At 38.1% G+C, this 25,701-nt stretch overlaps 3 protein-coding genes and 3 pseudogenes across 9 annotated transcripts; 4 read left to right on the top strand and 2 right to left on the bottom strand.

Moving 5' to 3' along the window:
- Positions 1–2,177: 2,177 nt before the first annotated feature.
- On the bottom strand, positions 2,178–4,771 carry LOC104710542 (uncharacterized). Of its 3 annotated transcripts, none has more exons than XM_087464318.1 (4): positions 4,634–4,769; positions 3,425–4,543; positions 2,946–3,156; positions 2,178–2,592 (listed from the first exon to the last, which is right to left on the bottom strand). In XM_087464318.1, exons 2-4 carry the CDS (start codon positions 4,536–4,538, stop codon positions 2,583–2,585), a joined length of 1,335 nt encoding a protein of 444 aa, XP_087320444.1. In that variant the 5' UTR covers positions 4,539–4,543; positions 4,634–4,769; the 3' UTR covers positions 2,178–2,582. The 3 variants fall into 3 exon arrangements, with proteins under 3 accessions (XP_087320444.1, XP_087320445.1, XP_087320443.1); XM_087464319.1 differs by having other exon boundaries at positions 3,425–4,444; XM_087464317.1 differs by having other exon boundaries at positions 3,425–4,771.
- Positions 4,772–4,899: 128 nt separating this feature from the next.
- On the top strand, positions 4,900–7,152 carry LOC104710540 (kelch repeat-containing protein At3g27220-like). The gene is made up of 7 exons (XM_010427158.3): positions 4,900–5,237; positions 5,428–5,613; positions 5,713–5,942; positions 6,037–6,204; positions 6,280–6,385; positions 6,561–6,767; positions 6,847–7,152. Exons 1-7 carry the CDS (start codon positions 5,040–5,042, stop codon positions 7,009–7,011), a joined length of 1,260 nt encoding a protein of 419 aa, XP_010425460.1. The 5' UTR covers positions 4,900–5,039; the 3' UTR covers positions 7,012–7,152.
- A 281-nt stretch (positions 7,153–7,433) lies between these two features.
- Positions 7,434–8,611, bottom strand: LOC104715032 (protein HEAT INTOLERANT 4 pseudogene; annotated as a pseudogene).
- A 781-nt stretch (positions 8,612–9,392) lies between these two features.
- On the top strand, positions 9,393–24,798 carry LOC104715031 (UPF0496 protein At3g57100 pseudogene; annotated as a pseudogene). 3 transcript variants are annotated; one of them, XR_015565280.1, is made up of 6 exons: positions 9,393–9,674; positions 9,781–9,883; positions 9,965–10,021; positions 10,368–10,951; positions 11,271–11,308; positions 11,402–11,648. The product of XR_015565280.1 is annotated as a UPF0496 protein At3g57100 pseudogene, transcript variant X3 (transcript). The 3 variants fall into 3 exon arrangements; XR_015565279.1 differs by lacking the exons at positions 9,393–9,674; positions 9,781–9,883; positions 11,402–11,648 and adding an exon at positions 23,578–24,798 and having other exon boundaries at positions 9,965–10,951; XR_015565278.1 differs by lacking the exons at positions 9,393–9,674; positions 9,781–9,883; positions 11,402–11,648 and adding an exon at positions 23,578–24,798 and having other exon boundaries at positions 9,975–11,308.
- LOC147937760 (uncharacterized) lies at positions 15,578–21,430 on the top strand. The gene has a single exon (XM_087464003.1). The coding sequence runs from the start codon at positions 16,137–16,139 to the stop codon at positions 17,241–17,243; it is 1,107 nt and encodes a 368-aa protein (XP_087320129.1). The 5' UTR covers positions 15,578–16,136; the 3' UTR covers positions 17,244–21,430.
- Positions 17,258–21,430, top strand: LOC147937761 (uncharacterized; annotated as a pseudogene). The gene has a single exon (XR_015566151.1). The product of XR_015566151.1 is annotated as an uncharacterized LOC147937761 (transcript).
- Positions 24,799–25,701: the final 903 nt, after the last annotated feature.

Genomic DNA, 25,701 nt, shown 5'->3' with positions numbered 1-25,701 from the left:
GGTAATCAGAGTTCTCGTCACCGTCGTGAGAAAAACATCTCTATATTGGATCATTGGATGAGAGGTCTCTTTCACGGGCACTATGTAAACACGAATGGCGAGTAAACATGATCATCTCCATCACCATCACCAATCTTCAAGGAGATTGATATTTGTATATATTGATACTCACCCATCCTCAAATGCTCACGAGACGCGAGTTTTGCTTCCTCTTTAACCTCTAATTTATGATTTCCACTAATTAAAATTGACAAGCACCACCAGTGTCAAAGCTGGGGAAGGCAAGCTAAATTAGATTTACTTGTGTTGTAAGTAACTTGAACAACGTGGAGACAATTGGTATTCTTAAAACTTGTAAACTGATATATATATAAGGTAGAAATCATTCAGTCTATTGTCAATTGAGAGTGAGATAGAAGTTCCCAGTTCTTAACATGTCTTCGGGGCTAAGGAGATCGAAAGATTGAAGAACCATTTCATTAAATAGAATAACGGGTGACATCTCATTCTCGATTGACATTTTTTTTTTTATTAAATCATTTTATAAATTTTCATAAACATACAATATACAGTAGGATTTTAAACTATTCTATGTTAAAGAATTTGATGAGCATTCCCGTAGTATTGGTTAATTGTGGCAACTTTTTTTTTGGGCAATTGTCATAAATACCACTAAAATAGGTTTTTATTCCAAAAATATCACAATTTAGTTTTTTTTCCAAAACTACCACTAAAATGTATTTTTTTCCAAAAATACCACATAATTGAACTAAAGTTTTAATACTAAAAACTAATTCCTAAATTATAAATACTAAACCCTACCCCTAAAAACTAAACCCTAAAACTAAATTTGTCAACCTAAACATAAAAAAAAAAAATTCTACATTCTTAAAATTCAATTTTTTGTGTTAGTGGTAATTTTGGAAAAAAACTTTTGTGGTATTTTTGGAAAAAAAAAAACTAAAATGTGGTATTTTTGGAAAAAAAAAAACTTTTTTAGTGGCATTTAAAGGAATTTTTTTTTTTTTTTAAATGAATGTAAAAATTTACAATTATGTGTTACTTTGAGTTTGAGAAATTGTTCTGAGACAATGATTATTAAAGTCTTCTCCTTAGTCACTAGATGTTGTATACTCCAAGTCCAACCATCGAAGCAGTGCCTCTTCGTACACTTTGTTCCTGTGTTGATTGCGATATTCTTTTCAATCCCATATTGTTTGTTTGTCTGCGATTTTCAAGAGTTTTCTCTTGCATTGTTAGAATAATATCATCAAGAGCACAAATTGACAACAGGGGACAAGTAACTACGTACAAGAAATCACTGAAGGTTGTAAATTTGCAATCATTCTTCTGACTCTGAAAAGTGTCTTGTTCCAGTGATCATCTTGACCACCACCAAAAATTGTCTTTGTCATACCAGAAATTTGACAAATGAACCAAGGAAGTGTTCTCGCTTAGTACAATTGTTTTTTTTTTCTAACACCATTGAAACTAGTTTGGAAAATAGCATTGTTGTAATTGCAAACAATTGAATTAGTGAAAGCCAAAATAATATTGGAGATTCAGATTCCCAACATTGTTCAAAAGGTCCCTTTTGCTTAATTTAGCTAATTGATCATCTCTTCGATTTCACATTTTCAGAGAAGGGGATATTGATGAATTGTGTGTTTTAGGGTTTATCAGCTATGCTTCCTTTCTACGTTTCAATTGATTGTGTTTTTAGGGTTTAGCTCTTCTGAGTTCTTATTCCTGGCGCTAGAGAAAACGATGAAAACTTCATTCTTAGATTTCATCAACAATCCAATGGTACAAAAGATTCCAACGTGGAGACAAAAATATGAAATATATAGAAACCATGGCCACGTCCCACATCGGTAGTCTTAGAACTTGTAAACGGATATATATATGGTAGAAATCGTTCAGTAGATTGTCAATTGGCACTGAGATAGTGGATGTTCCCACTTCTAAAAAAAGTCTATGGGGCTAATGAGATTGAAAGATTGAAGAACCATTCTGTGGTAACACTACCCATTGTCCATTGACATTTTAGTTTTTTTTTAATATTATTCTATAAACTTTTCATAAACAAATATAGGATGGGGGACACTACTCATTGGCCATTGGCATTTTAGTTTTAAAAAAAAAATCATTCTATAAATTTTACATAAACAAATATAGGATTTTAACTTTTCTTTATTAAAAGACTTTGAAAGACAGGCCAAAATAAAATAACACGTGAAGGTGATATATATACATAATCAAAAAGTACATTTTCAAGCATTCATGAATCAACCTGATGATGCTTAAATATAGATAATATTAAGCTTTTCCGAGGAACTCCTAGTATTTCAAATCACCAGGAGAGAGTGGTGCAAAATAAGCTCCAAGAGAATAAAGGTTTTTGTCAGAAGATCCATGAAACCCAATGATCTTTTTGCCTTTGACTTCAAGTTTAAACGTAGTACCAAGGTTATATCCCATGAGTGCAGAAGTCCTGATATTGGTTTTGATCACAAATCCTTGTATTGCACCCTCGTCCAAGAAACATGTAACCGATACGATACGTTCATGACATGTATGGTTTAGATCAAACTGCAAAATGTATACATCCACATGGAAAAATCAATTCATACTGAGTCGATAACATTAACCAAGCCTAAACCAATTCTAACCAGAAACTAAATACATCGAAATTAAAGGGTATTCATACACATTGAACGTAAAGATTAAATTACGATTCAAGTTAGAATAATATGGATGTTTAAAGATATAAGTTAGATAATAATTTATAAACCAACGAAAAAAATAATAAAAAAATTCGAATCGATCAAACCGACCATATTGGTTGGCTATGCAATCTAACAAACTCAGAAATAGTAGCAAAATAATATCAAGCACACTTTTCATGAATGGACCAAGAAATTATAGAGAGTTTGAAAGCGTACCCACTCGGTGAAATTTTGACCCGAGTCACCATGGATTGGCCCATGTTTAGGTTGTCCATTCTTGACATAATCGAACTTGATAGACTACCTCCAACACCCTCTCGTATATAGATCTGTGACACACCTTCATAGTCGGCTCCATCATCCCATTCCTTGCCTCCATTTCCACCTTTCGCTTCCATCTTTTGTGCCATTGGGAATCGATTTAAATCTGATAATATGATACATAAAATTTGGAAGTGTTAATATGACTATAGTAAGATATGCATCACTTAACTCCACGTTCCGTTTCTTTGGCTCCGTGTGATTCACGGAATAGAGCATGCCAAAAAGAATAGTTGGTATGTTATATCTGCTCTGTTTCTTACGATGTAACCATTCAGAACCTTTAATTTATAATTCAAGATTAAAAACAAAACAAAAAACAAAAAAAAGTGAGAAGTGTATCGATAATCACATCAGTCAAACAGTGGTTGTACCTGATGGACCTCCAGAATATATATTAGATTCAGGATGCTGCATTGTCCGTAGATTCAGAAAAGTGTTGAATTCATCCATGTTCAAGCATGAGAGAGACTGACTGGTAGTTGCCGTATGAGAAACATTAACTCTTTCCTGAATATTGATTGATTTTCCCAAACTAACTGGTCGTGTTCCATGTCTTCCTCGACCTTTGGGTGGCTTGTTCTTTTGTCGTTCATGCCACGACTCTGGATAGCCATGAAGTGCATAACATTCCTCAGCCTGATGTCTTCTACGCCCACAATGAGAACAAGAAATGTCTTTCCTTCTAGGTTGAACATGTTGCACTTGCTCGGGTTCAAGCTCGGGCTTAATTTCCTTCGACTTAGCAGCCTGAACACGTTGCTGCATGGGCTCAAGCTTACCTTCCTTCAACTTAGCAGCCTGAAAACGTTGCTCCTCTGTTATAACAAGGGAGTAAACTTTGTTTAAATCTGGTAGAGGATCTTGGCTAATGATACTGAAGCGAACAGAGCTAAAACCAGAGCTATGAAGTCCCATTAGAAACTGATGAACTCGTTCATCTTCCCTTTCCTTTTCAATATATTTTGCGGCATGGCACGAACAATCCGGAGTAGCTTTGTAGCTTTCGAGCTCTTCCCATAACTTGGAGAGTCGGCCAAAATAATCTTTAACACTTTGGCCTTCTTGTTTACAAGAACATATCATAGCCTTTAGCTCATGGACACGAACACCATTGGAAACAGAAAATCTACGTCGTAGGCTCTCCCATAGTTTGCAAGAATCATTAGTAAAAGCAACCGTGGAACGAACGTTGGGATCGATAGCTTTGAGGATCCACCCCACGATTATAGAGTTTGTTGCAATCCACAAAGTTAGGTCCGAATCGGTCAACGGTTTAGGAATTGAACCATCGATGAACCCAATCTTTTGTTTTGCTTTGAGAAAACTCCGGATATTAAGGGACCATTCCGCATAGTTGTCTTCTCGAAGTAGAACCGTGGGGATTAAGGGACCTGGAATATCAGAGAGCTTAAAGTAGCTTGAAGAAGTAGAAGCTCTGCTTGTACCATCATCATCATCAGGAGGAGAAATGGCTGGGTCGCTCATAGTTGCTAACAAATTCAAGTGTGTTTGAATGTTTTCCTATAATCAATCGTTGTATACGAGTACAAATTATGAATGTAAACCAAACGGAAACTAACCTTCAGGCCAAGGATCAATGTAGAGTCTGCTAGACAAAGCAAAGGAAAGACAGATATAGATCTGAGCTCTATTTACAGATGACTAAAGCAGTATTAAATGATCTTTATTGATAACTTAATACAATCTTTCGTAATCGCTAAAGATTGATCCACTTCGATGCACATTTAAATGATTCTCTCTCATGGGCTTTTGTTTAACATTGGGCTTAGTTTAAATCCAGCCCATATGATTAAACAAACCCTTCTCGTTCGTTAAGAAGGTTTTCAGAATTGTAAACAAGGAGCGGAGTGAAAACCACCGGCGCACATGTTTTTCCGGCGGTAATCAGAGATTTCTTCACCTACGTGAGAAAAAACATCTCTATATGGACGAGATGTCTCTTTCACGAGCTCTGCGTAAACACAAATGGCGAACAAACATGATCATCATAACCAATCTTCAAGGAGATTGATACTTGTATTGTATTTCACCAGTGTTGTTGGGATTGGATTCGTTGCAGCTTTCCTTTTTCTGTCTTCTTCTTCTTCTTCTTCAAATCTCTCCTTCACCGCCGTTTCTTCAATCTTGGTTCCCGTTAACCGGCCGGAGATTCAGATTCCCAAGGTCCCTTTTGCTTAATCTTTTCAATTGATGGGTTTTAGCTATTCTTAGGTTTGAGGAACGATGAATTTATTATCTTTAAGATTGATGAATTGTGTGTGTTTTAGGGTTTATCAGCGATTCTTCCTTTCTACGTTTCAATTGATTGTGTTTTTAGGGTTTAGCTCTTCTGAGTTTTTTTCTTCACTTGCAGAGAAGCAAACAAACGAATGATACAAAAGATCATGTCCGATTATTATCTGCAACATTCGCCGATATACCGGCGCCGGAGTTACATTGGGAGCAAATGCAATCTGCTCCAGTTCCACGTCTTGATGGATACTCTGTTCAAATCCAAAACCTTTTGTATGTTTTCTCTGGTTACGGCAGTCTAGACTACGTAAGGAGCTTGTTTATTTTTATACTCAAATTGAAAAGTTCTTTGAAGAAATGTGTTGTGAACAGATTTTGAATGATCACTTGATTTGTTTTGCCTCAGGTTCATTCTCATGTGGATGTGTTCAATTTCACAGACAATAAGTGGTGCGCCAGATTCGACACTCCTAAAGAGATGGCGAATTCGCACCTCGGGATTGTCACGGATGGACGGTATGTGTATGTAGTTTCAGGGCAGCTTGGTCCTCAGTGCAGAGGACCTACTTCTCGTTCTTTTGTCTTAGACTCAGTTACAAAGACTTGGCTTGAGTTCCCTTCACTACCAGCTCCAAGGTAAAGACTTTAGATCAGAAGATGTACTTTTTGTTTGTTTCTGTATAGTCAAGTTCGATCATCGAGCTCTGTTTTGTTGTTTTGTTGGATTCAGGTATGCCCCTGCAACTCAGATATGGAGAGGGAGGCTTCATGTGATCGGTGGAAGCAAAGAGAATCGCAATGCTGTTGCTTTTGACCATTGGAGCATAGCTGTAAAAGATGGAAAAGCCCTTGGCGAATGGCGGGAAGAGGTTCCAATCCCTCGAGGTGGACCGCACAGGTTTTAGTCACTGCCTGGTTTTGCCTTTGGTTTTGAGTCCCTTAGGTTGCTAATATCGCGGTTTACGCTGTGTAGGGCTTGTGTAGTTGCTAACGATAAACTGCTTGTCATCGGTGGCCAAGAAGGTGACTTCATGGCCAAACCTAACTCAACCATCTTCAAGTGCTCACGTAGACGCGAGGTTTACCTTCCTCTTTAATCTCTTGTTTTTGTGTTTCCACTTATTCAATCTCGACTTTAACTGATAAGGATTGACTGTTGAGCATTTAAAAACTAAACCAGATTTTTTTACTTTAGTCAAAACTGAAAGAACCAAAGGCACGCTTCTAGTTTCTAATGTTTTGGTCGCGTTTCAGATCTTTAATGGTGAGGTGTACATGATGGACGAGGAAACGAAGTGGAAAATGATGCCACCAATGCCAAAGAACAATTCCCACATTGAATCTGCATGGATCATTGTCAATAACTCAATCGTTATCGTTGGTGGTACCACAGATTGGCATCCAGTGACGAAGAGGCTTGTTCTTGTTGGAGAGATTTTCCGGTTCCAGTTAGATACTTTGGTCAGTGATACTATATCATCATCTCAATCGTTAGCTCTGTTCTTTTCTTTTCTTAACTGAATATGAAATATATTTGCAGACTTGGTCTGTGATTGGACGGTTACCATTCCGTGTCAAAACAGCCATGGCCGGATTCTGGAACGGTTATCTGTACTTCACATCAGGGCAGCGAGATAGAGGACCGGATAATCCACAGCCTGGAAAAGTTATTGGAGAAATGTGGAGAACCAAGTTGAAGTTTTAATTGACTCTACTTTTTTTTTTAATAGAAGAATCATTGTTTTTTAGACAGAAGACAAACGTGTCCTAGTCTACTGACAACTAAATTATGATTGATAACTGTAAAAACTGTTCAGAATATTATACAAGTACCATCAATGTCAAAGCTGGGAAAGACAAACTAAATTAGATTTACTTGTGTTGTGTAACTTGTAATGAACAACGTGGAGACAAAAAGATGAAATAGTAACCAAATCCCACATCGGTTGTTACATAGGTGAATGTGACTCTACCCCTTGCCCATTGACATTTTACAAAACTACATAAATTCGATAACACTATAATTCAACATTCTATTACTTCACTCTCGTTCAATACTATTTTAAAAAAACCATTCTAGAAATTTTCATTAACATATGTATAGAGGATTTTAAGAACTATTCTATACTAAAGGACTTGATGAGCCTTCTTGTAGTATCGGTTAATCCTGTGAAATTTCTTTGAGTCCTGAGACGTCTGGTGGAGGCTGAGGGTAGAATTTGTAAAACTTGATGCTTTGAAAGGTTTGCCCTATCATCTTGGCTCATACCTTATATTGCTTGCATTCGAGCAGCTGTTGCATCTTGCCTTGGTATTTTGGCTTCTCGAACCTGCTCTTTGACAAATTCTTTGAATTCATCCTTTTGTTCCGCAGATACTTCGTCAGCTTCAATCAGGTTATCAACAAATTCCTCAAGTCTGTCAAACCTCCAGTCGAATTCACATACAACTAGCGTCTCAGATGGGAACCGTAATTGCACCTCACACTAGTCACTACTCCGTTCGTGTTCACCTTCCCTGAATGGGTCATAGAAATAAGAAAGGCAGTATTTGAACTTTCAAAACACGCTCGTCCTTGAGATGTCTTAGAGCACTTCTCCTCTGAGTACAGACCAGGATAAAGATTTGAGACTTTAACCTATCAACTTGTCTTGATCTTTCTTCAAAGGGAACGTAAGGAACCCAGTCCATCTTCATCTGCTTCATTGGCATGATGTCTTCCACTGCACTCTGAATCGATGCGACTGCTATCTTATCTGAAGGACAGCCTTGTTTACGTCTTTGTAGAGACAAACTGAGGTTCTGCATTGACGAAAACATAAACGTTATTCGTCCTTCCTCCAATGCTTCTTCAAGATGTTTGAAATCCCAATTGTGTTCATAAATTGCATCTAACAGTTTCCTGGAAAGGCTGCTTTCCACAAATCTTGCAGGTTACGTTTCTCCTCAAAGTAGTCAGGCTCTTCCTGTGGTTTGGTCGCTTGAGCTTTCTTAGCTCTCGGAGCCTGTTTCTTCTCATCTTTATTCTCAACCTCCTTCTTCGTTATCCTCTTTGGTTTACCCCCACGTTCCTTCTTATCCTCATTCATTCCCTCGGCCGTGTCGTTCTCCTGCCCCTGATGCTGAGAAGGAGAAGCATCTTCCTTAGTTGAGAAATCAGATTTCAGTGGTTCTTCCTCTTTCTTTTTCTCTCCGTCTTCTTCATCTACCTTCTGATGGGGTCGAAGTGGAGGGAAGATCTCCTGCGTCGATGCCTCTAAAGACTCAGCCATCACTTCATCGTTCTAAATCTCCGCAACAGCATTTTATAAGTGACCTGCTTCCGAGTTCCGAAACTAACCGTTTTCTTTGCTCTTTTCCTCATTACACCAAAACGAGAGTAGAGGTGAGTCGTCAAAGAAGGAACACCGAAAGCAAAGAGATTTAGAGTTGAAAAGACCTAAGATATTATCCAAAGAAGTAGTGTCTTACAAGCCAAGGAATCAAATTTTTTTTTTATAAGAGAGCACCAGGGAAAACAGAGAAATTGGAAACGGACGCATCGACAATTATTTTTGAGAAGAGAAGCTATAGATGTTGAGACTTGGTTTTTGTCTCTTTCCCGGTCAGTTTCCAGCGATGGAACCATTTTCCGGTTTGACATCGGATTAGAATAGTAAACAAGTAAGTCAAAGTAGGTTTACGGTTGACTCGGTTTAATTTAATTAGATTATAAAAATAATTTTGATTACCGGTTTGGTTAAGTTGAATTTCTATTTCCATTAATTTTTTTACCAGATTTAGTTTTGTTCATTTTAATTTAAAATTAATTATGATAGTGTGATAATTTAAGCTAATAAATGCCTTTAGTTATTATGGCCTAACGTGACATGAATCTTCTTCTCAGATGGTAGAAAGTAGAAACTAGAAAGATGTACAGTACGCGTTTTTAATGGGCCATATTGGGCCTATCTTTAAACTCTTATCTATTAGGCTTAACATAAACCGCCTACAGCAGAAGATGCAGGAGCGTCCGATTAGAGTATCTAACGGATCAACGGTCGATACAGTATTAATAATATTAAAACGCGTTTACTGTCAAGACTCAAGACGCAACAGATTAATATTTTCACAATTCCTCAGAACCAAAAAAAAAAAAAAAAAAAAATTTCTCTCAAATTTTCTCTCTTTTTCGTCGGGAAGAATCCACTCGATTAATCGAAGATCTGTTACAATAATTTGTAGATTAGTAAGTTTCTTTAGATTTCTATAGGATCGCGAGTTTGGTTTTAGGATTTATAGATTGGTGTAATCGATCTTGATCTGGTTGTACTGATCTTATATTGGCGTGAATCTGGTACAATCGTCTGCGTTTTGATGGTGATTTTGGTTAGATTTCTCACTAATCTTTCGCGATCTGTTTTTTTTTTTTTTTTTTTTTTTTTTTCTGATATCGAAGAATTCTAATAGTTCGTATATACTTTTTCTTGTTTAGGGTTTCGAAGAAGCATGTCTCCGCTTGAAATCCATCATCGAGGTACTACTTGATTTGGCCTGAATCTGCTACCATGATCGTCTGGGTTTTAATGATAATTTTGGTTAGATTCCTTCCTTATCTTTCGTGATCTGTTTTTTTTTTGGATTTCAAGTTTCTAATAGTCGCAATTTTGTTGTTTTAGTTTCTTTTAGGGTTCCGAAGAAGCTTGTCTCCTCTCAGCTTGAGACATGTGGTCGAGGTATGTATATCGCTTGTCTTCCTGATTTTAATTTTGGTTTTGTTTTTCAGTTTTTGAGGATTGAAATCGAACAAGAGAACAAACCTTTACGATCGATCAGTTCTCTCGTCTATGATTTTGTTTTGCAATTGATGACATCAGTCTTGGTATTTTATATATCCAAGTCATCTGTTTTTCAAAGCCTTTTTTGAAATTGTTCTACGGAACTTTGTTTTTGGATGGTTTTTGTTTTGTTTTTTTTTTAAAACCCAAAGAGATTCATGGGCAGACACTAATCTAATGGTGCTCTGTCTGATTCTTTTTGGGGACATTGTCCCGAACGAAATCGGATATATTGGATGGGTAGTGCATGCATGTTGGGAGGGAAGGCTTAAGAAGTCTGTAAGACAGAGACTGGATAAAGGGGAAAAAAGAAAAAAAGAAGAGTTCATAATTTGACTCTCCCCGACTTAAAGACATAGAAAGAAGTCACAGACTTTGGGTTGGATGGTAAAAACGACCAACCCTTTGTTTGATGGGGGAATGACCAACGGCTTAAGAAGTCTAATAAGACAGAGATTGATAAAGGGGGAAAAAAGAAAAGAAAGAGTTCACAATTTGACTACCCCTGACTGAAGACATAGAAAGAAGTCACAGACTTTGGGTTGGATGGTAAAAACGACCAACCCTTTGTTTGATGGAATCAGACCACCGGCTTAAAATATGAGGCATAAAGACAACATTACTTGACAAAGAAATAAGACATAGAAAGAAACTAATAGACCAACGGCTTAAAGAAGAGCAGATACCACCGGCTTAAAGATAAGACAAAGATCTTTGACAAAGACAATGGAGTGATTAAGACTTGTTGGATGGTAAAAACGACCAACACTTGAGTAAAGACTTGTTGGATGGTACAAACGACCAGCACATTAAGAGAAAGAGATTAAGGTAAAAGGCTGAACCTAATACTAATAGACCAACGGCTTAAAGAAGTTATAAGACTATGGAGCGGTTACCAACGGCTTAAAAAAAGATAAAGACAAAGATATTTGACAAAGAATTGTTGGATGGTATAAACGACCAGCTCCTTAAGAGAAAGAGGTTAAGTTAAAGGCTAAAACTAATAGACCAATGGCTAAAAGAAGTCTTCAGAAAAAAAAAGCTGAGCCTAAAACATAGAGAGAAAAGACGATCGATAGCTTCCAAAAATGAGGTAAGTATCAACCATTTCCATTAAATGAAGACTAACCAATTTTAATTTCTGCAGGTTAAGGAGATTCCAAGTGTAGCAGACTTCTTGGACAGGTATATGCTTTCAAACTTGTTTGTAATTATGATACAATTTTGATTTGTTCAGCTATATGCTTATCTCTGTTTTGGTGCTTGGACGTATCATAGGTTCTCTCTTTTAGTCGCCTGTGTTATGCTTCAACGTTTAAACCCTTGGTGATTATTCTACTGGTGTGAATCACATTTTAAATGTCTGCATCATTTGTGTTTTTTTCTGTTGTCTACGATAAAAGGTAGATTTTATTTTAGAACATTACATTGTGTTTGTGTATAAAATACTTATTATCTCGTTTTTGTGCTTCTATGTAGCATAAGGTTTCTTATTCTATGAAATGTATGTTTTGCGCTATTCTCTAAACCCTTGTTGATTGATATCTTGGTATTCTGCATCATTAACTGATACTTACAGTGTTAAGTTCTACATATTGTAAATGTTGCTTGAGTTTTTACTATATAAAATGATTGAAATATTTCTTTTATGGTATTAGAGTTTAATCTTAGTCTTATTGAGTTGCTGGAGCTAAAATTTATTGAATTACTAGAATGTGAAATGGATCTTTGTTGATTTTCCTACCATGCTTTTTGTTTTAGTACACTTTTCTGTGACTGATGTCAAAAACAGAATTTAGTACGCTAATTGTGTTCTATGTCTAATATTTTGTATCGGTTCAAGGAACCGTAGTTTGCGATATTGGTTGTTAGACTTGAAAGTTCTTCAAAGACACACATATATATATTATATGTTCCAAGTCGAGTTTTTAGTTTTTCATACGGCAAAGTAGCGCAATGAGTTAGTATTATAGAACATTGTATAAGACTATAAAAGTCATTTTATGTACGTTTCTAACTATAAAAGTCATGTTATGTACGTTTCTAAGAAACGAAGCTACTATCAATGTGTATGTTCTTGTCTATTTCACTTTTTAATTCCATCTGTAATCTCTTAAGAAAGGAATATTTTATTGTTTGTTTGTTTGAGATAGACTCTTCGATTTTCAATTTTGGTTTTGTCAACTACCAGTGTCCTCTGTAATTGTTCTTGCTTTATGTTACATTATAAGATGTCTGGTGATCATAGTTCTTGCATTTTGGTTTGTTGTCAGATTGTCTTTGGATGATGCATTTGTGACTTTTGCGTTTTGATTCTCAGAATATTTACTGTGGTAGATTGACTTAACTTTATACTAATTATATCTGCTTTTGTGCATATATGTATCATAAGATCTCTTGCTTGTATATATATTTGCGTCACGCTCTAAACTCTTGTTGATTGGCTCAAACATACAAAATGATACACAGATATTGTCTTACATTCTACAAGTATACTCATTGCCTTAATTTGTTTACATTGATTGTAAATATCTGTGTTATGGCACTAGTGTCTATTCTTTAGGCACTTAATCTTACCACTTGATGGAGCTTTGAGCTCCATTGAATCACTAGTGTATCCGTTTAGAAAGTGCAACGAATCTTAGCTTAATTTCTCTGTTAGTTATGTTTTTGTTTAATAATACAGTTCTGTAATTGACATACAGTTTTATCATCCCCACTATAGGCATGTGGCATAATGAGTCTCTGCTCTTTGTGGTCTACTAAATGTGTTATGCTTTATTAATCACTTCTCTGTTTCTTACTATTCTATTTTTAGAACATTGTAAGAGTTTGTTAGATTATTTCTGTTTTGTTTGTAACTATGATACAATTTTGATTTGTTCAGCTATATGCTTAGCTCTCTGTTTTGGTGCTTGTAAGTATCATAGGTTCTCTCTTTTAGTCGCATGTGATTATTCTACTGGTGTCAGTGACATTTTAAATGTCTGCATCATATGAGTATAATGGTAGTATTTTCTGTTGTCTACTATAAAAGGTAGGTTTTATTTTGGAATATTACATTGTGTATAAAATACTTAAATCTCTGTTTTGGTGCTTCTATGTAATATAAAGTTTCTCATTCTATGAAGTGTATGCATCTCGTAGTAGTTTTCGTGAACCTCAAATGTATATGTTTTGCGTTATCCTTTAAACCCTTGTTGATTGATATCTCGGTATTCTGCATCATTAACTGATGATTACAGTGTTAAATTCTACAGATTTTAAATGTTACCTGAGTATTTACTATATAAACTGATTGAAATATCTCTCTTATGGTACTAGTCCAAGAGTCTAATCTTTGTCTTATTGAGTTGTTGGAGCTTGAAATCTATTGAATTACTAGAATGTGAAATAGATCTTTCTTAATTTTCCTATCATGTTTTCTCTTTTACTGATGTCAAAAACAGAATTTAGTACACTTTTATCAGGTTTCCTATCAGATTTTGAGTTGATGTCAAAATCTTTCCTATCATGTTTTTTCTCCCACATATAGTTGGCATGTGAAAGAACTGCTATGATATTCTCTGCTCTTTAGGTTGACTAAATATGTTCTATGTCTAATATTTTGTTTCGGTTTGCTATATCAGTTGTTAGACTTGAAAGTTCTTCTAGTACACATATATAATATATACATGTTCAAAGTCGAGTTTTTTTGTTTGTCATCGGCAAAGTAGAAGAACTTCGTTTCGGTGTGCAATGTGTTAGTAACATGTTCAAAGTAAGAGTCATGTTCAAAGTAAGAGTCATGTTCTGTTACGTTTATATGAAACGCCGCTACTGTAAATGTGCATATATATCTTGTCTATTTCATTTTTTTCAATTCTTTTTGTTTGTTTGACATAGGTACTTTGAATTTCAATTTTGGGTTTGTCAATTACCATTGTCCTTTGTAATTTTTCTCCTTTTCCTTGCATTTTGGTTTGTTGTCAAATTGTCTTTGGATGATACTTTCGTGACTTTTACTTGTTGGTTCTCTGAATATTTACTGTGGTAAATTGACTTAAGTTTTTTTGGAAATATTTATTCTTGTATGTTTATCCTAAACTATACCCCAAGTAAGAATCCATAATCAATGTCGTATGGTTAGTATGAATATTCCAAACATATGAAATGATATTTTTTAATACTTATTATCTTTCCTTTGGTGCATGCATGTAGCATAAGATCTCTTGCTTTATGAACGTATTTTGTCTTTGCGTCATGCTCTAAATTCTTGGTGATTGGCTCAAACATACAAAATAACATTCTTGAAGTGTGCATCAAAGACTGATGATTATTGTTCTGGCATTCTACCAAGTATACTCATTGCCTTGATTTTTTTACAATACAAATTGTAAATATTTGTGTTATGGCACTAGTGTCTATCTTTAGTCACTTAATCTTACAACTTGATGGAGCTTAGAACTCCATTGAATCACTAGTGTATCCAATTAGAAAGTGCAACGAATCTTAATTTGATTTCTCTGTTACTTATTTTTTTTGTTTAATAATATAATTTTGTAATTGACATACAGTTTTATCATCCCCACTATATGCATGTGACATAATGAGTCTCTGCTCTTTGTATCTACTAAATGTATTTATGCTTTATTAATCGCTTCCCTGTTTCTTACTATTCTAGAACATTAAGAGTTTGTTAGATTAATTCTTAACATGTGATTAATAAAATATGTCTGGTAAACATAGTTCTTAACATTTTGGTTGGTTGTCTAAATTTTCTTTTGATCATTCTTTTCTTTGGATGACACCATCTTGAATGCTGCTTCATTGTTTTTGCATAGTTAAGAGTGGTAAAGACTTTCTAAGGAATATTTATTCTTCTGTGTTTATCCTAAATTATACTAGTTTAAGGGTCCATGAATGTGTATGATTTGGTTATGCGTATGGAGGATAAGACATGACTTGAATCGTGTTTTTAAAGAATAATACTTTTTCATGATCGAGCCCATAACTTGAATACTATTAAACAAACTAAACCAAATCAAATTACGTTCTCAAATATAAATAGAGAGGTGTATTCGTATTAGGAGATTGACTAGGAGTGGTGGGAAATACCTTGTTTTGAAAAGTTTCATCTTCTATTAAAAGTCGGACCAAAACATGATGAGAACCAAGAGAAAAGTGGTGAAAGTCACAACATTTTTCTCTCCCAGGCACGAGCCCCGAGGAATCCCAAAACAGAATGAGTTTTTCAAAAAACCGGATTTCACCAACTTCTTTATACCATTAGAGGAAATAACCGCTAGTCCTCCACATGACCTCCCCGTTATCTAACGGTCCGTTCATGAATTCCGGCAAGCTTTTCCTCTCTGGTACCCCTCTCCACCGTCCTTTCTTCGTCCGTGCTTGACTAGTCGAGTTTTAGCGGTGCAGAAGAAGTTTCTCTTCCCCCTCTGGTACGTTGTTAGTCTACTTTCACCCTATTAACCTTTTCAAACTGTTAAACCTTTGATACTTGTTGAACCTGCAAACTCCGAGTTCGAAGATATACCTGTATCACAACCAACCTTTGCTCAAAACCCTTGTAAACCGTCTTGATACCATGGAAAAACGAATCCTTTACCATCTCAAAGGAAAAGAACTAGCCTCTGGGTTTTCCCCTCCTCCACGAAGAAGAATTAGAGCCCCCGAACTGGATACCTCTGCACTAATCGAGGAAAATTCACTTACCCTACTGGGCCGCCTTATGAACCCATTGGTGCAACGTCTCTGGTCCCTATTTTCGTTTCTAGCAAACCGTTGGACGCTGAAAGGGAAAGCAGTGGGATCAGATCTGGGCCGAGGAGTTTTCCAGTTCAGATTTGACTACGAAGAAGATATGCAAAAAGTGTTGGACAACAGGCCTTACCATTTTGACCAGTGGATGGTCATCCTATAGAAATGGGAACCGGTAATATCTGATAGCTTCCCCTCCAAGATCCCGTTCTGGGTTGAACTACAGGGGCTTCCAAAACATTATTGGCAACCAGCTATGCTACAAACCATAGGGGAGGAGCTAGGAGAGATAGAGAACACAGAAATTACCAACTCGACTGCCAAGATTCGCGTCCAGGTGGATGGTCTCCAACCTTTGTTAAAAGAAACCATTGTCGAGTTTGCTGATGGAAGTGAAGTCCTTGTTGTCCTTGACTACAAGAATCTGAAAAATCATTGCTCTCATTGCCAGCGGCTGACTCACGACGTTAAGAACTGCCCAGGTATAGCTGTAGAGAAAGAATCCCCTGCAACAAATAAATCTGTCAGTCTATCAGAACCTCAAGGAATCCGCATGAACTACTACACACCAGAAAATAACTTTCGACCCCCAAAGGAGGTCTCTGGTCAGTCGATATCAAGGAACTATCCTTCTGTCGGTCCTACAAACCAAGGCTCTCGCCTACAACCCGCTGCTAGTAAGTCATATGGTTACTCAAGTCAAAATGACCGTTCCAGGATCCCTAGAAGTCAAAGACGGAACTCTGATAGGGAACATTACCCGCAAAGAAGCTACCACAGCAGAGAGTCTATCCGACATCACCCTTATTCAAGAGAGGCTAGAAGACCATCAGCCAGTAACACACAATGGCGAGAAAAAGGAGAGGCTTTGGCGAGGGCATCACCAGAGAAATCTGACTCCTCTAGACCACGTCGCCCCCCTCTGGAGCGAGAATCTGAGGAACTAGAACCCACCACCTCACCTTCCCGTATTCATCTTCCACGGAATGATAGTTCAGGTGGTCTGGCCTCAAAGACCCCACTCCCCTCGCCCCCATCTATCCCTTCAAAGGACCAAGTGCTGAACGACTTGAAAGAGGTCACAGTACAATATATTTCTTGTGCGGATCCCACTGAGAGTGCAGCCAGACGACAACGTGTCATTCAAGGCGAGGCTAGAAACTTAACGAATGAAACAGCGGATCAGATTATTTCTGCAGCAGCCAGCTTAAGCTCTGAACAACCTCAAGTACTTCCTGGAGACTGTAGACCACCCGGAATGCTGGATGCCTCTCCCCCTGACCTTGGAACCCAACATGGAAGACAATCACAAATCTTAAGTCAGACCTCGAAAAGAGGGAGAGGAAGACCCCCCACTATCTAAGAGTGTAACTAAATCTACTGTCAAGCTTACTGGAGCCAAAAGCCAGAAACGCAACCTGCTGCAAGAGTCACCAAAGAAACATCTTACTTCAAAGGCATCTAAGAAGCAGGGCTCTGGCTCAAGCTCTTCAAGAGGTCCAACTTCGGGACAGAGAATCCAAGATCAACACCATCCCGCTAGTACCTCAGCCCCCCCCCCCCCCCCCAAAGATTTCACTGGTTCCACAAGTAAGGAAGACAAAACTGGATTTTCCGAATCCAGCACCTCCTCTTCCTTAAGAGTGGTGAGCTGGAATTGTTGTGGGTTGGGGAATCCCATAACAATCCAGCGGTTGAAGGAGATCCGACGAAAGATCTCCCCTGACATTGTTTTCCTTATGGAGACGAAGAACTCCTCGGAAACAGTCCTTAATTCCCTTCAAAGGATAGACTATCCATCGTATCATCTGGTCCCTCCACTCACTCCGTCTTCAGGGGGTTTGGCGCTCTTCTGGAAACCAAACATAGAGGTGGAAGTTATATCTGCCAATCAACACTTCATAGATACAAAAATCAAAGCTAAGGGCATAACTTTTTACTCTACCTTCCTGTATGGGGAACCAGACCGCACTCAACGAAAAACAGTGTGGAATAGCCTTCAGGATCTTGCTTCTTCAAGATCTGGACCTTGGTTCCTCACCGGGGACTTCAATGATATTATCAGCAGTGAGGAAAAAGTGGGAGGCCCACCTAGAACTGAAGGTTCTTTCTCAGATTTAAGGCATCTTATGTCCTCTTGTGACCTATATGACCTTAAACATTGCGGCAATTTCCTCTCGTGGAGAGGCAAACGGAATAACCATGTTGTTAGATGTCGCTTGGATCGAGCAATGGCTAATAGCGACATCAGGACGCAGTGAATTCCTTCGTTTTGAAGGATCAGACCATCGGCCTCTGGTAACTTCCTTTGATCCTGAAAAGAAGAAAAGAAAAGGTCTTTTTAGATATGATAGACGTTTGAAAGAACAACCTGAAGTTCTAAAGCTAGTTAAAGAAGCCTGGAACTCTGATCCGGCTACTTCAGTGGATCAACGTCTTCATCACTGCAGAACAACTATCATCAAATGGAGCAAACTCCAACTGCAAAACAGCCAAAAGGAGATAAACTCTCTCAAAGACCAGTTGGAAGAGGCTATGATTGATGATGTTGCAACACAGAGTAGTATTGACCTAATTAATCAAAGCCTCCAAAGAGCATATAAACAGGAGGAGGAGTTCTGGAAACAACGTAGCCGTCAGTTGTGGCTTGCTCTTGGAGACAGAAACTCTGGATACTTCCACGCTTCAACAAAAGGCTGACGAGCCTTGAACACCATCTCGGTCATTGAGACACCAACAGGCTCCCCAGTTTACGAAGAAAGAGACATTCTCACAGTTATCTCTGAATACTTTCAAGACATATTCACAACTCAAGAGGGGGAGAGGAAAACGGTGGTCGAAGAAGCACTCACCCCATGTATAACTGCAGAAATGAATGATAAGCTGATTGCAATGCCCACTCCCCTGGAAATAAAGTCTGCCTGCTTCTCAATTCACCCAGATAAGGCACCGGGACCTGACGGGTTTTCTGCGAGTTTCTTTCAAACAAACTGGGAGACTGTGGCTTCTGAAACTATTGCCGAGGTACAAAGTTTCTTCATCAATGGGATCCTGCCAGATAAGATAAATCACACGCATATTAGATTGATCCCGAAGATCACTGTTCCTCAAAAAGTCTCAGATTACAGACCAATAGCTTTGTGTTCTGTGTACTACAAGATTATATCAAAGCTACTAGCTAAAAGACTCCAACCTATCCTACATGCTTGTATATCTCAGAACCAATCTGCTTTTGTGCCACAAAGAGCAATTTCTAACAATGTCCTCATTACTCATGAAGCACTCCACTATCTCAAAACCTCTGGAGCAAAGAAGAGATGCTTCATGGCAGTGAAAACTGACATAAGCAAAGCCTACGATCGCCTAGAGTGGGATTTTATTCAGGCAGCCCTTGAGCGAATGGGGTTTCATAGAACTTTGATACAATGGCTTATGCAGTGCGTGTCAACAGTCACTTATTCGTTCCTACTTAATGGACAAGCCAAAGGTCTAGTGGTTCCTGAGAGGGGTATTAGATAAGGAGATCCCCTCTCCCCCTATTTATTCATAATTTGCAGTGAGGTTCTATCTGGATTGTGTCATAAAGCTCAATTGAAAGGGAACTTACCAGGGCTAAGGGTGGCCAAAGGAAGTCCAAGGATCAATCACTTGCTATTCGCTGATGACACCATGTTCTTCTGCCGCTCCGATCCTCAGAGCTGCAGAACCCTGAAAACAATCCTGCGGAAATACGGTGAAGCATCAGGCCAAATGATCAATCAAACTAAATCATCCATTACTTTCTCAAGAAAAACACCTTATGAGATAAGAGAAAGATGACGTGGAACCTACTGTAACACCCCCGACCCGCCCTTAAAATATAAGAACAAATCGAGAGCGCTACGTAGGACTCGCGTAGTCGGCCGACCAAGGCTTTTGGAACAAATCCAATCCCCCTGGTCATCCAACCGCGAGCGCCCAACCTCCCGAACACGGCCTAAGGCTTTGCAACCCGTACCGCGAGCGAGAGTTGTGTTAAGTCCGGACTAGACTTAATATCAGTTGGAATAACCATTTAGCCTTTGTGAAATTCGAGTCTTTACATAGATATAGTATACGCGAAAATCGTTACCAAAACGTTTATATATAGCTTTCGGATCCTCTTTGAAAACCATACATAATATACATAGTAAATGAATTTACAAAAGCTGTAAAACCTACATTGATTCGCTTGGTCACGTTGCCTTTGCTACGGAGATCTTTCGACTAAGGATCCCTGGAAAAATGGAAGTAGAATCATAAGTAATCTAGTATTACTTAGTGAGGCCGATATCTAAGGAAATCTTACCCATCTACCTATGGAAGACCTACTCATCTACTCAAGGAAATCCTACTCATCTACTCAGGGAAATCCTACTCATCTACCATCCCCAAGCAGCAAGCATTACGTAACCAATAAACAAGCAGAGATACAATGCAACAAGCAACGAAATGCAATGCATGAAGACTCGAATTTAAACATGCAGCGGAGATAGTAAATATGCATGCTTCTACCCTAAGTCGGGCCCCTAGCGAATACATGATCTCCCCGAGGCAATGCCCCCACCTTAGACACAAAGTCTACAAGGATATACATTCCTCAAAGGTAATGCCCCCACCCTAGACACAAAGTCTACAGGGATATACATTCCTTTATACTACATCGTCATGTAGTGTCTGGCCGGTCATGATCCGCCCCAGACGACGGGATCCTCATGATTCGCCTAATGCAACTAACTACATGATACTAACTAACATGCAGCAAGCAACAGTATAACAATTGGACGGCATAACGACAATGCGACTAACCGTCCAGCATCCCGGCTATACCATCACGATGTTATACTAACCAACAATCACACAAGGGACATAACAATGCAAGCAAACAATAGCAATCGGATGGCATAACGGCAATGCGACTAAACGTCCAGCATCACGGTTATATCATCACGACGCTATACTAAGCAATCACACAAGCAAAACAAGTATGCAAGCAAACAACATAATAATGCAATATGATCACGTCCTAATGGAATAATGCAGGTGGTATCTAAAATGATGCACGCAGACAAGCAATATCACAACAAGAATAACCAGTCACCCAAGAAATGGCGTACCAAGCAATCACACACAAAACAACTAAGAAGTTCCACACCTACGTGCTAATGACCACTAAGCAATTCTAACTTAGACACTAAACGCTAAGCATTCCGAAAACGAACGCTAATCCCTACTAAACAATCTTAATCCTAATGCTAATCCTTAAGCAATTCTAACTTAGGCGCTAATTACCATCCTAATCTTAATTAGCATCCTAAATCAGGATTAACTAAACTTAATCCTAATCATCCTAACTTAATCATAATTATCTAACCTAATCATGATTAATTATCTTAACCTTGATTAACTACCTTAATCCTACTTAACTACCTTAATCCTTCTTAACTAACTTAATCCTACTTAACTACCTTAATCCTTCTTAACTAACTTAATCTTAAACTAATCAAGTAATTAAGACTAACCTCATTCAAATAATTAACTAAACAAAAATTAAACTATCCTATTCACGTGCTACCCACACGCGGGAAACTCACCTTGACTCTTCCCGCGCTTCGCAGCTCTCCGCGATCTCTTCCTAGCGCTAAGGGATTTTAAGGTAAGCTTTAGGTGTGAGGAGAAATGGACGAGGGAGAGGGGGTTTATATAGCCTCTCAAGGTCGGTTTAAGTAAGCAGGAGGTGGCACAGGGCGTCCCTTGGCGCGACACCTAGCGGACACTCTTCACAGCTCCGGTGGCAACACCTAGCGGTCGGATAAGGACGATCGGTTTGGATAAGCATCCCGGTCGAACGGATAAGGACGGACGCTGATCGGATAAGCATCACCTTTGGGACGATCCTGGCCGTCCATTCCCTTAGCAAGCGTCCGTGCATCCTGACCGTCCATTCGTTAGCGTACCGGTACGGCCGTGTCCGACCACCGGGTACCGAACTGGCGGGTGATACACAAAGGACCTGCTCGCGTACCAGCCTAAGAGAATGTTACGTACCGGACCTGTCCTTTATTCGTGCAAATTACCGAGGGTAATCCGCATCGATCGGCAATACCACTATCTGCCTTACCGATGACCGTTCCGCACTGGCCGACGCCACCATTGTCCGGATTGCCTATGTCCGCGGGTACTACCATGACCAACCGTCAAGCTTAACCCGTACCAACCTTCCTTAGTCCAACTTTCTTTAACCCTTCCTAATTCCCTAAACCGACTAAGGCTTCCTAGATAAGTCTAATCCTAAGACTTTACCTACGGGTTCCTCAACCAACTTAGGGACATTGCCGATAGCCTGGAAAGGCTGCTTTCCACAAATCTTGCAGGTTACGTTTCTCCTTAAAGTAGTCAGGCTCTTCCTGTGGTTTGGTCGCTCGGGCTTTCTTAGCTCTCGGAGCCTGTTTCTTCTCATCTTTATTCTCAGTCTCCTTCTTCGTTACCCTCTTTGGTTTACCCCCACGTTTCTTCTTATCCTCATTCATTCCCTCGGCCGTGTCGTTCTCCTGCCCCTGATGCTGAGAAGGAGAAGCATCTTCCTTAGTTGCGAAATCAGATTTCAGTGGTTCTTCCTCTTTCTTTTTCTCTCCGTCTTCTTCATCTACCTTCTGATGGGGTCGAAGTGGAGGGAAGATCTCCTGCGTCGATGCCTCTAAAGACTCAGCCATCACTTCATCGTTCTAAATCTCCGCAACAGCATTTTATAAGTGACCTGCTTCCGAGTTCCGAAACTAACCGTTTTCTTTGCTCTTTTCCTCATTACACCAAACGAGAGTAGAGGTGAGTCGTCAAAGAAGGAACACCGAAAGCAAAGAGATTTAGAGTTGAAAAGACCTAAGATATTATCCAAAGAAGTAGTATCTTACAAGCCAAGGAATCAAATTTTTTTTTTATAAGAGAGCACCAGGGAAAACAGAGAAATTGGAAACGGACGCATCGACAATTATTTTTGAGAAGAGAAGCTATAGATGTTGAGACTTGGTTTTTGTCTCTTTCCCGGTCAGTTTCCAGCGATGGAACCATTTTCCGGTTTGACATCGGATTAGAATAGTAAACAAGTAAGTCAAAGTAGGTTTACGGTTGACTCGGTTTAATTTAATTAGATTATAAAAATAACTTTGATTACCGGTTTGGTTAAGTTGAATTTCTATTTCCATTAATTTTTTTACCAGATTTGGTTCATTATAATTTAAAATTAATTATTCGGTTTTGGTACTGTGTAAGACTGTAAGTTGATTTATTTTATTTTTTAATATTTACAATTACTTAGGAATTGACCGTTACATCAACTTAATATTTCCATTTCTTTCTTGGTTTATACAACTGCGTAAAAAAAAGGGAAAATCTTTACTACTTGGCAAGAAAAGAAAGGAAATATTTCTTCGAAAAAAATGGGAAATGCTTAGAATTAGCAGCGTGAAAAAAATGGAAAATTCTTTCGTATATATAACACACGATCGAATCGATGACCAATAGTTCTATATTCATTCTTCTTTATTCATTTAAAAAGTGTGAAACTCTTTACTCTGCTCTAAATTCTTTGTGAACTCTGTTCTCTGACTTTGTTTCTGTTTTTTGCTTTACGAAAGAATGAAGATTAGATATTGCAAATCATTCTTGTCACGTATTCTCAGGCCTCGTCAACCTAGATCCACTGTTTATCCCACTCCCATACTACTACTTCCACCATTGGCAACACTACAACTAGGGGAATGCTTCGATCTCGATCAGAAGATAACATAAAGAAACTTGGGGACTGTATGGACAACATGGACGAAGACGTGTCCAAATTATTCATAGAATTTCAACAGACCGATCTACGTGAAGATCCGGAGTTGTTCCATCTTCTCAACAAATACTTCAGCACTAGCAAATCTGTTTCTCATATCTGCGACTCTCTCAAGACATGCTTAGAGAGAACCGAGAAGAAGGATTATAACTTGATTGATGAAGCTCTGAATGATTTTCATGAAGAACAATTGAGTTATGGGGGACTAATGGAAGCGAGTTTCAGAAAAACATTCAGGGATCTGAGGAACTTCAACGACTTTGATGACCACGACTTGGATTATTGTGAGTTTCTCAGCAAATTACAGAGCTGTCACGAAGAGCTGGCGAAGATGATTGTGGAATTAGAGAAGACGATGAAAGGAATTGATAAAAAATTGAGACGTGTTAGAGGTCGAAGAGCTATTGTTACTGCCGCTTTATTAGCTCCTGTAATCGTTGCTATATTCATTAGCAAGATGGTGGTGGGGATTTTTGGATTCGTTCCATTGGAGGCGTTGAGTTCGTTTGTAGCTTCGAGGTGAAAGAGATCAACCGAAGCTTTGAAACGACAAAAGACTGCGATGAGCTCGATGGAAAGAGGAACAACGGTTGCTCTTAAAGAAGTAGAGAAGATTACCAAATTGGTGAGTCGACTTGAAAGTGTTGAGAAATCGATTCGAGTCGCAGCCGAGTTTGCAGTTAAGAAACGGTATTCGATGGCTGTCGCTATGAGAGAGGTGGAGGAGGAACGGAAGAGTTTGAAGTTAACTTTCTTGGAGCTTGACAAAGAGACCGGACAGTGCGATGGTTTTGCCCAGTTTGGACGCACGGTGGCTTTGGAGAAGATTACTGAGTTTTTGTCTCGTGGCCAGAAGAGCTTGACCAAATAGTTGATTGTTTTGTCTCTTAGTTTTCTTAATTTGTAGTTACTACTTAACAGTGAATCGCAAGTTTTGTGCCACTATCATTCTAGGCGGTAACCGTATACTTACTTTACTTATTTTAAATATGTAAGAAAATGTTTATAGAATTGTAATTGACAATTTAAATTGTTATATTAAGATGATATTATCATTTCTTTTAAACATTTATAATATCTTACTGATTAAATTTATCAACAGTACATTAAATCTACAAAAAATTGAAATTTATATGTTCAATGATTTAAAGACAAAAAAAAAACTTTAGATTTTGCCCAAAAAAATATATATATTATAACGATGCTATATATTAGTTCGACGTTGGAACTTGAAAGACAAAAACCTCAAATTGTAGTTCAGTTTTTTGCAGGAAAAAAGGGTCCAAAAGTTATATAAATTTAAATTCAAATGATGACACTGCATATAAATCAGTAAGCTACATATATATTATGGTAAAAAAAAACGATTAATAATAGATCATTTCTGGATGGCATATACATAACATCACATAACACATGCATCCTATAATAAGTAAGGATTCCTAATTATACTTCTCGGTTTCTAGTTACATTGGCTGATTTATGTGGTTAACCGTCAAAGTCAAATACAAAGTATACATACGCAAAAAGTTACGTATAGTTCTAGTTAGCATGGTTTCTTCATCCACTATGTCTAGCTCAATGACATCTCGTTATAGTTAAGTCATTTTTTCGTACATAGAGAACTAAAATCGGGAACAATCTAAAATATTGCTTCAATTTTCAAAAAACGATTTCAGCTTGGTTTAGCCAAACCAAATTAGATACCTCGATAATTATAAGTGGGCATCACACATCACACATGACACAACTTCCACTTTTACTATTTAATTTCTCTGTTTTTGTGTGTGTTTGAGTTCCTTTCTTTGGATCTTTGTGCATTGTCTTGACTCTTGAACCGAAAACACACATAACCCATGCCATCATTGTTTTCTTTAAAGATTCCATTTGCTATTGTTATTGGATTTTGATTTTTTTAAGAATTTTTGTTTCATAATTTTTTTTTTTTCGAGTTTCGAAGCACATAAGA

This window comes from Camelina sativa, chromosome 9 (genome assembly GCF_030686135.1).
Source record: "Camelina sativa cultivar CO46 ecotype springtype chromosome 9, ASM3068613v1".
NCBI classification, from domain to species: domain Eukaryota; kingdom Viridiplantae; phylum Streptophyta; class Magnoliopsida; order Brassicales; family Brassicaceae; genus Camelina; species Camelina sativa.
Note: the sequence above shows the minus strand (reverse complement) of the source record. Positions and strands in the feature narration are given on the sequence as shown.